We start from the raw sequence: 15,955 nt of genomic DNA, 5'->3' as shown, positions 1-15,955 counted from the left end.
TATAGATTATTAATTCCCCGTTAAACATAGATGTTAGGCTAACAAATCTTTAGCTTAGTATGAACAGCAGTACCATTTCCTTTCTCCTCTTCCAAATGACACCTTTAATCTGTATATTATCAGTTAACCATGTGCTTAAGGAGTCAGAGATCAACATGATCATGTGAAACATCTAGTTAACAAGTCCTTAATCTATCCCAATTATTCTCCTCACATATGAGATGTAAAAAATACTCCAGACTACAGTCCAAATGAAGACACTGGAGAGCATGGATTGGATTAGCTAAGCTCCCAGAATTTGTAGAGAGGAGTATAGTCGGCAGCAGAGCATCTCAGAGAAAAAATTAGTAAAATACTTCTGTGAATCACAACGCCCGGAAATCATGGCCTATTTGTTGCAGGCATTGACATGTGCTAGAGCGTTTGGTTTGATGGGATTCAATTAGCCTTTCTTCTCTCTCTCTTTTTTTAATCTCCCTATTTAAGCACCGCTAAGATGTCATCTAGACTCCAATCTCTCTACTTGTTTTCTTGAAGAGAGCTGAGATTGGAGATGGTGAAGTCTTCTGGGTTGTTAGTGTTTCTCTCTGTGTGCTACTTGTGGGCAAGAGCTGAAGGTTTTACGCCTTCAGGGTGGAGTATGGCAACTGCTACGTTCTATGGTGGAAGTGACGCCTCTGGAACGATGGGTGAGCTTTAAACCATTTCTTTGATATCTTGCCATCCATGGCTACCCTTTGTGCTCAGTGGATCGTTTAATATATATGTTGCAGGCGGTGCTTGTGGTTATGGTAACCTCTACTCGACTGGGTACGGGACAGATACGGCAGCTCTCAGTACCGCTTTGTTTAACGACGGAGCTGCGTGCGGAGAATGTTATAAGATCGTGTGCAACTCTCAGGCGGACTCGCGGTGGTGCTTGCCGGGGACTTCGGTGACGATAACGGCCACTAACTTTTGCCCGCCAAATTATGCCCTCCCTAACGACGACGGTGGGTGGTGCAACCCTCCTCGCCGGCACTTCGATATGGCTCAGCCGGCGTGGGAGAAGATCGGCATCTATCGTGCCGGCATTGTCCCAGTTATGTACCAAAGGTGATGCTTTTGTCTTCCTCCTCCTTTTGAGCTGCATGTTTACAATATTTTTGCAGCATTCTGAGTCATGGATTTTGGGTCATCGTCGAGCAGGGTTCCGTGCGGCGGGAAACAAGGCGGAGTCAGGTTCACGGTGAACGGGCGAGACTACTTCGAGCTGGTGCTCGTCACGAACGTCGGCGGGAGCGGCTCGATCCAGTCGATTTCGATCAAAGGTTCGAACACCGGGTGGATGGCGATGTCAAGGAATTGGGGTGCAAATTGGCAGTCTAATGGCTACCTCAATGGCCAATCCCTCTCGTTCACTCTCACCACTACTGACGGCCAGACGCTAACATTCCCAGATGTAGCTCCAGCAAACTGGGCATTTGGCCAAACCTTCACCTCTTCTCTGCAATTCAACTAGACCGAGAACTAGAAAGGGGATGCAGTTATAGTGAATCGGCTGAGGTGTGCTTACTAGATCTTTTAGCTGTGAGTTGCCCGCCAACTGTTTGAGATTTGTATTCAGTTCATAGTACTCAAAAAGGGTAGCAAAGACAAGCATGAACCTTACTGTTCTTGTTGAGAATGCCAATGAGAATATCTATCTGGCTCTCTTTTGAGTTGCTTTCAAACTAATGTGAATGCCATTTTACAAAGATTGACGAGTTTGGAATCTAATGATAGCCGCATCATCTTACATCATTTATTTGTTGGAGAATCAAACTCTTTCATGAACTATCAATGAGACAATGCAATCAAAAAGATTCGAGAATAATCAATTTTTATTATTAAAAAAAACCAACCTATTTCCAGCTAAGCCTAAGTTAATTTTTGAGAATTTTTTATTATTATAATGTATAATTACCGCATGGATACGAAATGAACTTTAAAATTTTAAGTACATTTTTTTAAAAATTAAATTAAAAATAAAAGGGAAACAAAATTTTAAGCTGAAATAAGAGGTATTTTAAGTATAAGGACACATATATCTATTTTTATTTAATAAGAGACAAGAAATTAGTTAGGCATTTACGATCCAGTACAAATAGAAGATTCGAGGACAAAAGAAGAGAGAGAAAAGAAAAGTAAAATGTTAATATTTAAAATCCCAAAAATTTAGGTAAAAGGAAGTGATATTTGTCACATTCCCCAGCAAACCAAGGGAAAGAAACTTCTCTCCTCTTCCTCTCAACTAACCTCCGAGAAGGAAAATGGCAAAGGAAAGAAGAAAATAAAAATTAATAAAGAAAAGGGGAAAAAGAAGAGAGCACACAACTACAAAAGCCATTCACAAGACGCATAAAGCCACTCTGGTCTGATAGAGAGAGAGAGAGAGGAGAGAGAGAGAGAGAGAGACGCCTCTCGTGCTCCGATCCCATCCCCGTCTTCTTGATCCCTCTCCTATTTTTGGCAGAATCCAATGCATTCCTGATAAGCCTTACCATCCACCGCCGTCATCGCCGCCGCCGCCGCCGAACCCTAATCGTCTCTCATCTCCAATCTCCCCGGAAACCCTAGATCTTTTTGTTGTTTCCTTCGTTATGGCCTCGAACCCTGACCGCCACGACCGTACCCCAGTGGAGATCGACGGATCGCCGATCGATGCCGGTCCCGGTCTCGCGTCCCCCGGGCCGGCCAATGTCGCGGAGGACGGAAGCGGTGCAGCTGTGGTCAAGAAGCCAGCCTGGAAGCGGCCGTCGAATGGCGCGATCGAGGTGGGCCCGGTCATGGGCGCCGAGTCCTGGCCCGCGCTGTCCGAGTCGGCGACGGGGAAGGTCACCCCGAAGGCCTCGGATGGATCGCTGGCTTCCTCTCCGGTTAGATCCCCTCATGGTTTTCTTGATGTGTGTCGATTGTTGATATTAGGGGATTATCGTTTCAAATGATTTGATTAGATTTATCGTCCAATTTTGGTTCTTTTCGATTCTGGATGTTACAAGTCAAGGGGTTTCTGGTGTATTGATCGTCCGAGAGCTTAATGCGTGTCTTTTCTCTTGATATTAGGGTCCTACAATTTCGACTTCTTCTTCCCCGAAGAAAAATACTAATAATCTAAGCCCTAACTCGATCCCAAATCATACGGCTCCGGTGCGCCAGAAATCTAATAAGAACATGGCTCCGGCACCAATGCTGGACAAGCAGGCGATCGTGGAAGACGGCCAACCCAACAGAAACATCAACAGTTGGGAGCATGGCAATAGGAGCGGTGGGGATCATCACCGGCGATATGGTGGCAATAATAGAAGGGGTAACAATGGCGGCGGCGGGGCTCATCATGGTGGCAGGCATGATCAGGAGCGTGGGGGCTTTGATGGGTACAATCGAAATCTTGTTGGTAGAGATATCCATTTGCAGCAGCAGCAGCAGCAGCAGCGGGGCGTTCGACCACCTTTCATCAGAGCACCTCTGCCTGTTGTTGCACCACCACCACCTTTTATTAGCCCTCCTCCACAGGCCCGACCTTTTGGGAACCCCATGGGCTTCCCTGGTATGTCACAGTTTCCTTAAATTGTCTGTCAGAATTCTCATTAGTTTTTTTCTGACAATGTGCTCTATCTGCTTGCAGAGGTGACATCTCCTGTGTACTATGTACCACCACCTCCTGAGACTCTCAGGGGTGTACCTTTTGTTTCTCATCCAGTTGGTCCACCTGCTTTTATTATTCCAGCAATAGATCCTCAGCGGGCTCTTCTACTGAAGCAGATAGATTACTACTTCAGGTGTTTCTCTGGTTATTTGCAGACTTGATATCTCGGTTGATTATGGTTTTCTATGTTTCTCAAGATATTTCATTCTCACGTATGCAGTTCCGAAAATTTGTGCAAGGACATATTCTTGCGGCAGAACATGGATGACCAAGGTTGGGTTCCAATATCATTGATAGCTGGCTTCAACAGAGTGAGTTGTAAAAGCTTCATATTTTCTTCATTTCCTCCTTGGTAGCCAACATTTTGTTTTTAATTGATCTTTTGGTGATACCACAAATTGCTAAAGATTTTGACTTATCTCTTTTGTGCTGAATTAAGGATGCAGATTTTTACTATAAATTGCTAACTATCTACAACTAAATATAGATATTTTAGATTGTTTATCACTGGTTGGACATTAACCTGTATGGTCGAGGGTAGCTGTGTTACATAGTTAAACTTTACAGATAACTGGCTAGAAATTTAAAAGATATTTCAAGAAAGAAGGTTTGGAATGGGCAGATTTCAGATTTGAGGGGTCAAGCATTTATATCGTGAGTATTAACTTATCAGGAGAGATCAAGACGTTGTTTTACAATGAGTAACCTAATAATTCTTTCACGAGGATAGTACAAGATGCTGTGAGGAAAAAAATGCAGGTTATACCAAGGGAGAACACTAGTGATGTTTGGATATATCATGATCTCAGGCATCCTTTATGGTTTGTGCACCTTGCCAGACTCAATAGTCACTGTTAAATAGGTAATGCTTGTACTGTTTCCAACTATATGCATTTTGGAAACGAAAAATTGTCTTTCACTGAACATGACAAGTTGAAATTATGGCTTTTAACGAGGTTATGGTATGAGCATATGCTATTTATCTAATGGCCTCCATTTTGAATGAAGAAACTCTCACACGAGTTTTGTCGCTATGGAAATGTTCAAACATTTTTAAATCTTAGTATGACCAGAAACAGAGATTAGGTAGGCATGTGGTGTTATGCATGTCTAAAGATTTTTCTTTCAGGGTAAGGTTATTCTTAAGGTGTTTGTATGGTTTTCTTTTATGTTACAGGTCTTTGAGTATGTTGATTCTATTATTTATAGGAAGCCTATGTCATCTGATGAGCATTGAATCAACCCATGTTGCAAAATCCTCTTCTTTTCAACAGAAATTTTGAGGCACTGATTATATTGTCAGTTTCTGATGTCATGCCCTCTGTTTTAGATGAATGAGGGAACTGCTGTCAGCAGCTGTATTTTGTCTGTAAGCTCATGTTTTATTGAATTTACACTAATACCTTCTTAATCTATGCATCTGGAATTTCCCTGACTTTGAACTTTGGATGATAAAGAGAGTTATCTTAAAGAAGCTGCCATGTGGTAAGAATGTGGTTCAATATTGGTTTAGTCCCCTTGGGATCACTCCTTCACTGTCCTTCTGTTTGTGAACTTCTCTAATCTCTACTCATCCTTACACACGTTCCCTTTTTATCGCTGCGATCTCTCTTCCAAATAAGTGTGAGGCCTCTAAGCATTTTGCTTTCCTTGTCGTTTGATTCTATATTGTTTTCCTTCTTTCACTCACAACATTCTGTTATCAACCAATTTTGATTCATCAACGTCACAAATGGGCTTAACCAGCTTCACTCTGTGCATACTATAAGAAACTGATTATGTTCTTTATGTAGGTGATCAGACTCAAGATGTTGAAATTTCAGAAAATCCTTATCTCTATTTGTTCTTTTTGAAGCCTTAAACATTTTCTATTGCCGACCTGCCTCTACAATTTGCACATGTACTATATACTATATCATTTATTTTATGAAATTGTTAGTTTGATACATCATAATTATTTATGTTTGCAATACTAATGTAGACAATTATTTTGTTGAAATAACTCAAAAATTATGCTCTAGATTTATTATCTCACTTAGTTCTTTTCTTCGAGCTTTTGATAAGTTTACCAAAATTTATATGGTAGGTTCTCATTTCTACTACCAAATTTTATATGTTAGGTTTCCAGTTCTAGATATAGAATTTGCCAATCGGCATGGGTAGTGCCAGCTAACACATACCGTGCCAACATTAGGTCAGCACATGACATAGAGAGTGCCGACAAGACCCCTCCGAAAGGCTTATACAGCCTTTGAATGAGTAAGAACGGGTTTTTAGCATTGTGCGGAAAAGCTAGAGAAGATGAAGCCTTATTAAGGCCTTATGTACTTGCTTGGAGTAGTCAGAGGAAATCAACGATCATCGCTAGGGTCTCAATCACATGGATAAAACAAGCAAGTGAAGAGAAGGGTTTGCGATCGTAGAGCATCAAGATCCATTATGTAAGTCATGATCCATTATCAACTAAATAGGATCAACTTCATAAGTGATAATCCACCATAACTTAAAATAGGAATCGATAGGCTATGATAGAAAACCATCATCTTCTCCACTTCTCATGGTATAAGCCCTCTTTCCTTAGCAATTGAAGGCAACAATTACAGATAGGGGTGTAATTGAGTTGAGCTTGATCGAGCCAAGCTCTAATCAAGCTTGAAATGAAATTAATTTTGAGCCTTATTATAGAATCAAGTTCTAGCCAATTTTGAGCTCAAACCCAAACGGGCTGATCAATGTGCAATTTCAAGCATGAAACAATTCAAGCTTAAAAATCAAGCCCGATCAAGTTTGACCCAACTTGAAATAAGGATTGATTCAATTTGTGAAGGTGTAAGAATTAATATAATAATATTGATGTTGATATAAGGTTCATAGTTCATATGAGTCATATGTATTATATATTATATAATATTAAATATTATATTGTTATTTTTGAGCCAAGCTTGATCGAATAGACTCATCATCAGGCTCGACTCGAAATTAATTTTGAGTTTTTTTTGCAAATCAAGCTTGAATCGACTCACGTTTGAGCGAAGCTTTATTGAGCTAGCTTGATTATTTGAAGCCCCTTATTCCGACTAATTTGGAATGGATTGATGGTGTTGTGGTGGCGAAGACTTCTAGACCGGTTCCTCTCCTTTTGCTTTCTTCTCCTCTCTCATTCTTCTTTGCCATGAGGTGTTGACAACTAATTGGTACGGATCGTGCCAAAGGAACAACAATCCTTGATTGAGTTTATAGTTCATTCTTATATTTCCTGTTGGTTGATGCTTCATGCCCGTCAGGTTTGGTGGCTTTGAGATATGAAGGCTTGGGCTCGGACTCAAACAATCCTCCATAAGCACAATCCAAGTATCCAACCTATTAATTTAAATACTCCCTTCTTGGATAAACCTAGAGACGGGTGCTCTAGCACAATTCTCTCCTCAAAGTTGTTCTCCCTCTCTTTTGCCTTTTTTGCGGTCAACCATAAATGAGCAACGAGCATATTGTATCTAGTATCTCCTCTATAATCTATTCGTAAACCTACATCGGCCCTTAACTTCCTAAATTGGCAATCCAATACTTAATGGAAAAAGTCAACTACTATGGTGAGACGCTGTCAACAGATATTCAAGAAAAAAATACCAATTACTTAAGAGGTCAAGATGCATGTGACCACTATTTATACAGTAACCACAACGGTGAGGTCATGACATAACCAAATTTTCTTGCTTTATTTGTGAAAGTGTATTTAACGATTGGTTGAGTTAAAATGTCTAAGTCAAAATGATCATGATCGAAGCAATTTGACTTTAATAATTATAATACTGAGATGTTATTATGAGAAATTAAGAATTTCTTGATTCTCTCCCTTCTATTGTGCAAATTATTAGCCTTGTCTTTCCTTAAGGAAGAGTATAGTGGCTTATACAATTCATTTGTTCTCCCCTCAGCCCCTAAACGCTGTGAGGAAAAAAATCAATTGTTAATACTTGAGCAATTAAAGAATGTAATCGACCTAAGTAAATAGACATAAAGAATTTAACTAAGGAAAATGTAACAATAAAAGACACTTTCCCATAGCATAATAGACTTGTTAGCATATTAATCTTTGCTTTCTTCTCTTATTTTTAAGGTCAAGTATTTCTACTGAAGAGCAACTGACATTCGTCAAACCTAATCTTCTTTTGAATTTATTATATTTAGATATTAGCTTATTGGAATCATACACATGGAATGTGTCGGGGATCAAACTTCTGTCTTGGATCGCATCTGTTTTCCTTTATCTAAGCTCTAAAGAAACTTGCCAAGTTGCATTTCAGATGCAATAAAATCAATTTGCCATTTAGAAATGGGATATCTTGTTCAAATGTCATCCTTCCGACATCAAGTATTTGAAGATTCTTTCATACATATTTCTTATAATAGTTCAATCCATCATTACAGGTACCCACACAGCCTTTTTGTTGGTTTTGTTCCTATAATTTTTAGACAAGAGATCGTTCAAATAGTTTTATAAGGATTTACAAACTTTAATTTCAATTATACCAAATCTCTTGCCTATGATCCCTTATCTTTAACATCTTCTTCCTCCTTGCAAGTAACTAAGATAGTTTTAAGAGATTATTTACACAGATCTTGCTAGTGCTAGAATCGTGAGACTAATTATATGACATGTTCATTCTTGCTTATGTCATTACCCTCAAAATCCTACACGGAGACGAGATAATAGTCTATATGTCATTGTGGATGCAACGGTGGTGATCCTATCTTTATGCATAGGACTGAAAATGATGCTAATGATGAACAAACAATAAGGGGGAAGAGAGTAGATGAGTTAGAGGGAAAAATGATACTTATATGACGAAGTGAAAGAATGGGATTAACAAAAGTTATTACTATATTAGGTGTAGTATGTTGGTAAGGGAATTGATTTTCGTAAAAGAAATAGAAAAAAAGAAATCAATGAGAAGAATATGATAGCTGTGAGATAATTTTGAGGTCTTCTTCAAAAATAATGAACCATATCATCATTAGAAACTAAACCTAGGTCACTTCATAAGTTCTTTTGCCAATTTTCAGTAAAGTCACGATTGATCCAGATTTTTTTTGGAAGTGTTGTCTATTATTTATGTTGTATATATGCAGTGAACTATAGAGTTTGTGTCATTACCATTTACCCTGTCTTTACGAAAATTTTGATCTTAAGATTTGTGCTGCTCCTGCTCCCTAGAGTAGAATTAACAATACTAAAAGAACTGTTTTCATTGGAAAGAAGAGAAAAGGTTAATGATATTTTTAGATGTGATTACTATTCTAGAGAGCATATTTCTAAAATAAACACCAACCCTTTTTCAATAGTGACTTTTTCAATAGTATTAGTTTCAAATGCTATAGGGTTCATTGTTTTTTAAGACTCCAAATTATCTCACAGTCATTATGTTTCTGTCTTTGATTTCTTTTTCCTTTACATGTATCATTTTTCTTACTGCCTTATTGCTTCTTATAGTACTAATTCTCTTAATCCCATTTTCTCTTTTTGTTGTATGATTTTCCTCTTTCTCTCTAACTTGTCTATTCCCTTACCCTTGTTGCTTGCTCATCATCAGCGTCGTCCTCAACCCTACTACACCTAATGATATGATGATTATCATAGCATCCTCAGCGATATGAGTACTATTATCTTACCTCAATGTAGGATTTTAGGGGTAATGATTTATGGATTTTATCGTTGGCGAGGATGACCATGTCACATGATTAAACACGATTATAGCACTAGCAAGCTCCTTATAGATATTCGTCTAAAAATATTTTAGGTTACTTGCAGGAGGAAAAAAATGTTAAATAGAAGGGATCATAGGCAAGAGATTTGGTCTTAGTTAAAATTAAAGTTTGTAAATTCTTTTGAAACTATTTAGACTTCCTATTGTCTAATGTTAATAGGAAGAAAACTGACAAAGGGGCTTGATATGTGGGTAATAGGTTGAGTCAAACATTTTTGGAAGAATGACATTGAATTTAATTTAGGTTAATTATTTGTGGTATAATCTTCATGACACATGATATTAAAGGGATGCTGTTTGAATGATCTATCCCAAAGGCAATGGAAGGAGAGAGAATATCTGAGGAAAATGTAACTATCTGAACTTGATTTCACTGTTGAGCACTCATTATCCTAGGTATGTCGGAGGAATATGTAACCTTATTTGACTTTTGATTTATAGAGATAAAATCCTTTTAATTTTTTTTATTGTTGTAATTTTCTTAAGCTATGAGGTAAATGTGGCGTTATTAAGCATAGAGATATCTTTTTGGTTTTCCCTAAGCATGTAAACACTGTTGGGAAGGTTCTATGAAAAACTTAATTGCGGTCGATACTAGAAGATCATGAGTTTGGTAATGACTAGCATTTAGTCAACTAATTGCAATAGTGGAATGAAGTCATAAACATGAGGGATCTGTGTGAAACTAATGTTTTATATTTGATGTGTTGGAATTGTTATTCTTTGTCTATAAACATATAGAAGACGCAGTTTATTTTTAGTTTTATTTGTCATGACTCCCACTTCAAACATGGGATCAAGGCTCCCTCCATAGATCTCACATTTGTGGGAGTCTAGTGTACTAGGATGCATTCTGAAATTCCCTGCTTTAACAGTATTTACATCCTAGGATATAAATTTGTGTCGTGAAACAATCTGATTTATTTGTTCTGCTGCTATTGGTATATCTCTATTTACATCCTTGTCTCAACCTGTTTGGCTGTTTCTGGACTCATTGGTATCACTGTTGAAGGATGCATGTAATAGATTTGTCATCATACTCAAATGCATCCTTCCTGATATTCAGCCACTGAAATATTTTTATGAGACTTCTCTTTCTATCTCTCATCTGTCGCCACCCAAGAACAACCAATGTCAAAAATTGCTGCAGGCTGTCACCACCCAAAAATAGGTACACTTCTTTATACTTGCATCAGTTTTTTGTCCTACTGTATGCCCAAGTTTCAGTTGTTGGAGTCACTTCCTTGGATCTTTGCTTTTTTAAGAGAACCATTATTTCATGCTTGCAGGTATGGCATTATTTTTCTTTTTGACTAAATGAATATAGTAATCTTGCATCTTCTCATTTGATCTATCTATTCTTTTGATGAAACTTTTTTGTTAAGTATGTAAAGTAGTTAATTTACCTTATTTTGCTTCATTGATTTACATAATTTTAACTGAAGGATGTAAATGATGCTCAGTTTCGTTGGAGCAGTTGATATTGTGAAACCTGAACAGATACTAGCTTAAGGGCTTGTATTGACTAAATTAGGCTTCTTAATTTTTCTAATCATTTGCTACATTCTCACTTCTTCAGTAGCCTTTATTTATTTTTCATTGTGTCAAGTTATTCCATATCTTTTATGTTTATTTATAACAGCATAGCAATGGCTTTATGGAAATGTTTTGCAGGTTAAACAATTAACAAATAACCTAGCATTTATAATGGAGACAGTGCAGCTATCAACCATAGTGGAACTACAGGTATCCTTTCTCAGAATAGATAGGTGTTAATATTTAGCTAGTCAACTGGAATGCGTATTATCAGTTGGTTTACTGTGGGCCATTCCGTAAGAACCTATGGCCTTACTTCCAACAAACCCCTGATAAGAGGCTTCTTGCTTTAAGAACATAACAGGTTTGGGCATCAGGGATCGCCCATAAATACACTTTCTTGCTGCTGTCTTTTGTCTAATTGTGAATCTTCTTCCAAAATTGAATGAATTTCTTTTGCTGGATTGAATTTTTCTGGAGATATGATTTAACATTCCTTTTCGATTATCCCTTACACAAGCTGTTATGCAGGGCGACAAAATAAGGCGGCGGAATGATTGGATGATTTGGGTGCTTCCCCAACCTGAGAATTTTACTGCTGCTGGTCCTCTGTCCCCTGCAACACCTAATGTTGATATTGTGGCTTCTCGTTTTCGAACTGTCGGGCTGGAGGGTGCATCCGACCACTATAGTATGAGATCAACAAGTGGTGAGGTAGTTCTTGGGAGATCAGCATCTGGGCATCTCAATAATCAGGCACAGGTGGTAGAGGGCCTTCATGATGGGATTAGTCAAGCTAATGAACACAATGATTCAGATCAATCGGAGTCTGTTAAAAGTTTACCAAGGAGTGATAGCATATAGCTATCATGTTCAAAAAAATTTGGAAGAAGGTTTATGTTGTGGAGGCAAGCAAACACTTTACTGGTTTAGATAAGATCTAGTCATCTGACTCTGGGTGGCAGAAAGCTCCTGATCTCTCGATTCATCAAAAAGAAAAAGAAATGAAATTGGCAAATTAAAAGGAGCAAAAAGAAAAGGAAAATGGGGAAGACAGAGTTACAATAATGTGGTTATGGTGATGCTTTTTTTATGGTGATATCCCGTTACCAAACTTGGCTGAGTATTTCAGAACCTTCTGCGCAGTTCTTTTTTTTTTTTTTCATTTCTTTTTTCCCCTCCTTTTGGCTGCTAACCTCCAATTTTTCTGGGGAGGATTTGAAATTGGTTTCGTTTGAAGAGATGAGGGGATGGCTTTTGTTTGGCACCGTAGTGCTGCAGAACCTGGAAGCGACTTGTTTTGTTTTATTTTTATTTTTTATTTTCTTCTTCATTTCCTTCTACTACAAACAAGGATATGTTATCTATGCACTTCATTAGCAATTGAATTATTCTAGTGGTCTGTGATTTATTGGAGATTAAGTTATCTCTAAATTTAAAGCGATATGTATTCAGCAGGGTAAGCATGCTTGCTTCAAAGATTAGGTCTTAGATCATTTCTGTTCTTCTGGAGGTGATGCAGGGTCTCCTGGGCCAACCCGATGTATGTCAAATTGTTCCAATAATTCAAAATCCATCTTAAGGGGATATAATATTATATATACAGCGACTTCAACGATAGCAAGCCAAAAAGGGAAAGGAAGTAAAATACATTACAAAAGGAATAGGGTCTTGTATCCATATAGGGACCCATCAACTACTTACTCCTGCTCTTCTCAAATAAAGAAGAAGAAAAAAAGTATGTACTCCTGCAAAAATTGAGCCTTAGAAGCCTGGTACAAGGAAGGAGGAGAACCAGATGACAAGATCATCAGAGAGCTGCTCCTCGGGCCCACTCACCAGTTGCCCGTCGATATCCACGCGGCAAAGTGGGCAAGTTCGCCGGTGCAGAGCCAGCCACCGATCGACGCATTCCCGATGAAACAAATGATGGCACGGGAGTTTACGTATAACTTCGCCTTCCTCGTACCTCGACAGGCAAACACAGCATTCAGCATGTTCTTCATCTGCTGCTGCCTTTTGCTTCAGTTGTGAGTCATTTGTGCTTCTCATCATGAAGACTTCCTCCAAGATCCAGCTCCTGATGCCAAGGACGTGGGAGACAAGGGCGACATAGTGGCTCATGATTGCTCTTAACCGAGATGAATGTGGAACTACTAGCAGAGAAAGCTATTTAAGGAGTGTTTCAGTGTGTTACATGATCTCTTTTTATATACTATATAGCGTTATTTACAAGGTTGGTTGGAGGGATAGAGGGAGTTGAGAGTTCCCTGTTGGAAGGTACACCTAAAACCAAGTCTTTTCTTCCTTTCTTTATGTTGGAATTTTGCTTGGAATGCCAAGAGCTGATCAAGTGCTGACATTATAATACTACACTAAATAGCAGATGGCTTTTTAGTAGGGTCTCTTTGCAAAATTACTACCGAAAACCACTTTTTAAAGTAACATCTTTGCATTAGAAAAAAAAAAAAAGTAACATGTTTGCAAAAAAAAGAAAAGGGTAATGCTACCAGTATTAGGTAAGTGAACATTTGCTCAGAAATAAAAGCAAGCACAAGAGGACAGGAATCTTTTCTTATCTCTATCTGATAGCATAAATGGAAGTTGTTGTGCTAGCTACAGCAGTACGGTCAGATAGAGTAGTTCAGATTATCAATTGCTTCAATAACAAATTATAGACTTTTGTTTTCCAATATTCGAGTTACTTTGAGTTAAAGGAATCAAATTAATCAGGAAAGGCCAAGTAGTAACATCAATCCAATGCAAGAATATTAGCAAAGATTGATATTAATCCAGTATTCAGCAAGGCGTGCGCAGAAATACACACACAAGATAAAAAGCTGCTTCCTAGAACGAATGCTCTGATTTTGAATTTGAAAACAAAAAAAGAGAGAGAGATAGAGAGCAAAAGATGATTTTTTTATCATTATGAATGTATAGTAGGAGAAATGAAACACAGTTTCCTGAATCCATCCAGTAGAGAACCTTTATTGCTAAAATTTTAAGGGGGATAATGTTCATACACCTGAATGATACTTTACTCATTTTGTTCCATCGATTTATTCCTATTTCACCATATAAAAAATTACACACTACAATAAATCACAAGTTAAAAGTAGCTACATTGCAATCAAGTGACCAACAGAAGATACATAGGGTTTTAAGTGCTGAAAGAGCTCCTGTTGAATGTTGCACCTGATAGCAATTTCCAACACCACCAAGTAGGAGACCTTGAATGTCTATTAGGAATCACTTTTCACTGTCCACAACGGATTGATCAGCAACTTCTTCACTTTTTGCTTTGTCTTGGTCCTCCAAGCAACTTGCCATCCTTTGGCACCAAACAAGGAATTCCATCAACAATCTGAAGGGAGGATAGTTTGCAAACAAATGGATCAATTAAATAACAGACCAGAAAAATACCCGAAACATGATTTATTTTAAGTGATGGACAAGTGTAAAAATTTATTGACTGGTTATACGACATTTGGTGTTACTAACATCAGACCTGCATGTTAAGATGATATATACTACCAAGCCAAAAGCTCCCAGCTCCCTCAATGGCTCCCACTCACAAGAATTATCACATTAAAGATGGTAGAAGATAATAAAGCACGTGTGTTTTCAAATGACCAAGTGACTTGCAAAGACTAGGATCAGTAATGGAAGAATGGGGATAATTGTATGTCACAAACATGATCAGACACACATAGAAGTCGGCATCAGTAGCTACAACGAGGTTAGCCTATGATCCAATTTTTGTGATTGAAGAAATTGCTTTGATATTCTTATCTGTCTTTCCAATTTTTGCTGTACTTTAGTTTTCAGAAACTGCATGAAGAATATCCTTGCCGCTAATCAGTTATTATGCCATGTCTACTTCCACTTACCACATCATTTTCCTTCTATTTGGTATTCACCTAAGTTTTACATTGCACCATGTTGCAACATGGACAACCACCCATGATTTACCACCAATAATACTTTTTAGTTTTTTGTTCATGCTTTACTTCGTATAGTTGTCCATGAGTAATATGAGTCTCCAAATGACCCCAGATCAGGAAGCATGCTATACTACTGACAAAACTAACAGCTTTGCCTCTAGGCATGAAAGGAAACAACCCTCATCTAATTTTCCTTAAAATGTGGTTTGGAGCGATCAAAAGACAATAAATATGTTAGGAAACCAAAGTTTACAATGAATCGGATCATCTATGCACATTATATCATGCCACCACAGATGTTTCAAATTTCAGACAATATTATATTAGAAACAATTACATTTTCCCATTACCTTTTCCCACTCAATGAGGCAGGCGATCTGCATTATCAAATAAGGCCATGCTCAAATTTACCCTATCTAGACTGGATTTTAACTGGATTTTAACTGGATTTACTTAACTGGGTACCAGATGCACAATAAAAGGAACAACTTCCCCAAATTGAAGCTAATTGAGTACCCGGTCACTTCAGGCATGCCAGATATTCAATCAAATGGGCGAGAAAAGAATTACTCACAATGCCAAGAATACTAATCTACAGATCCAATTTGCTCATTCCAAAACTCAAGTTGAACATTTCGTCATACATCTAATATGCAAAGGAGAAGAACGAATTTATCACAAGTAACCAGCTACAGAAAGGACATGAACTCACGGGGAACGATACTCCAATGCTGTCGCTCACTAGAGCTTTCGATTCATGGCAATACCTGTAGAAAAAAGAAGAAGAGAAGATGATCTCATTCTTCCCATAAATATTCCAACTGCCTGCTGATAAGTAGAAGAGAAGACCTCAACGGTTGCTTAGACAGAGGGCAGACTAAGAAGTCGGAGATCGCTTTGCTGACGTCGCCGGCTTCTTTAAGGAGAAATCGGCTTCCTCTCACCATCTCGACTCTAGAATTCGCTTCTCCCAAGTACGGTTTTTTCTTCCTACAGATAGATTGCTCTTATTTCGCTCGCGCAAAATAATTACTGAAATAGGT

At 38.2% G+C, this 15,955-nt stretch overlaps 4 protein-coding genes across 4 annotated transcripts; 2 read left to right on the top strand and 2 right to left on the bottom strand.

Annotated features, from left to right (window-relative positions):
* Positions 1–295: 295 nt before the first annotated feature.
* Positions 296–1,742, top strand: LOC140761342 (expansin-A1-like). Its single transcript, XM_073098621.1, has 3 exons — positions 296–689; positions 774–1,095; positions 1,189–1,742. Exons 1-3 carry the CDS (start codon positions 554–556, stop codon positions 1,499–1,501), a joined length of 771 nt encoding a protein of 256 aa, XP_072954722.1. The 5' UTR covers positions 296–553; the 3' UTR covers positions 1,502–1,742.
* A 554-nt stretch (positions 1,743–2,296) lies between these two features.
* On the top strand, positions 2,297–12,359 carry LOC140761450 (la-related protein 1C). The gene is made up of 6 exons (XM_073098775.1): positions 2,297–2,897; positions 3,085–3,568; positions 3,647–3,800; positions 3,888–3,978; positions 11,107–11,178; positions 11,500–12,359. Exons 1-6 carry the CDS (start codon positions 2,622–2,624, stop codon positions 11,830–11,832), a joined length of 1,410 nt encoding a protein of 469 aa, XP_072954876.1. The 5' UTR covers positions 2,297–2,621; the 3' UTR covers positions 11,833–12,359.
* Positions 12,360–12,732: 373 nt separating this feature from the next.
* Positions 12,733–13,092, bottom strand: LOC140761303 (uncharacterized). The gene has a single exon (XM_073098576.1). The coding sequence runs from the start codon at positions 13,090–13,092 to the stop codon at positions 12,733–12,735; it is 360 nt and encodes a 119-aa protein (XP_072954677.1).
* An 842-nt stretch (positions 13,093–13,934) lies between these two features.
* Positions 13,935–15,930, bottom strand: LOC140760904 (uncharacterized). The gene is made up of 3 exons (XM_073097983.1): positions 15,762–15,930; positions 15,625–15,679; positions 13,935–14,332 (listed from the first exon to the last, which is right to left on the bottom strand). Exons 1-3 carry the CDS (start codon positions 15,857–15,859, stop codon positions 14,258–14,260), a joined length of 228 nt encoding a protein of 75 aa, XP_072954084.1. The 5' UTR covers positions 15,860–15,930; the 3' UTR covers positions 13,935–14,257.
* Positions 15,931–15,955: the final 25 nt, after the last annotated feature.

This window comes from Typha angustifolia, chromosome 6 (assembly GCF_048772165.1).
Source record: "Typha angustifolia cultivar Huaian chromosome 6, ASM4877216v1, whole genome shotgun sequence".
NCBI lineage: Eukaryota > Viridiplantae > Streptophyta > Magnoliopsida > Poales > Typhaceae > Typha > Typha angustifolia.
Note: the sequence above shows the minus strand (reverse complement) of the source record. Positions and strands in the feature narration are given on the sequence as shown.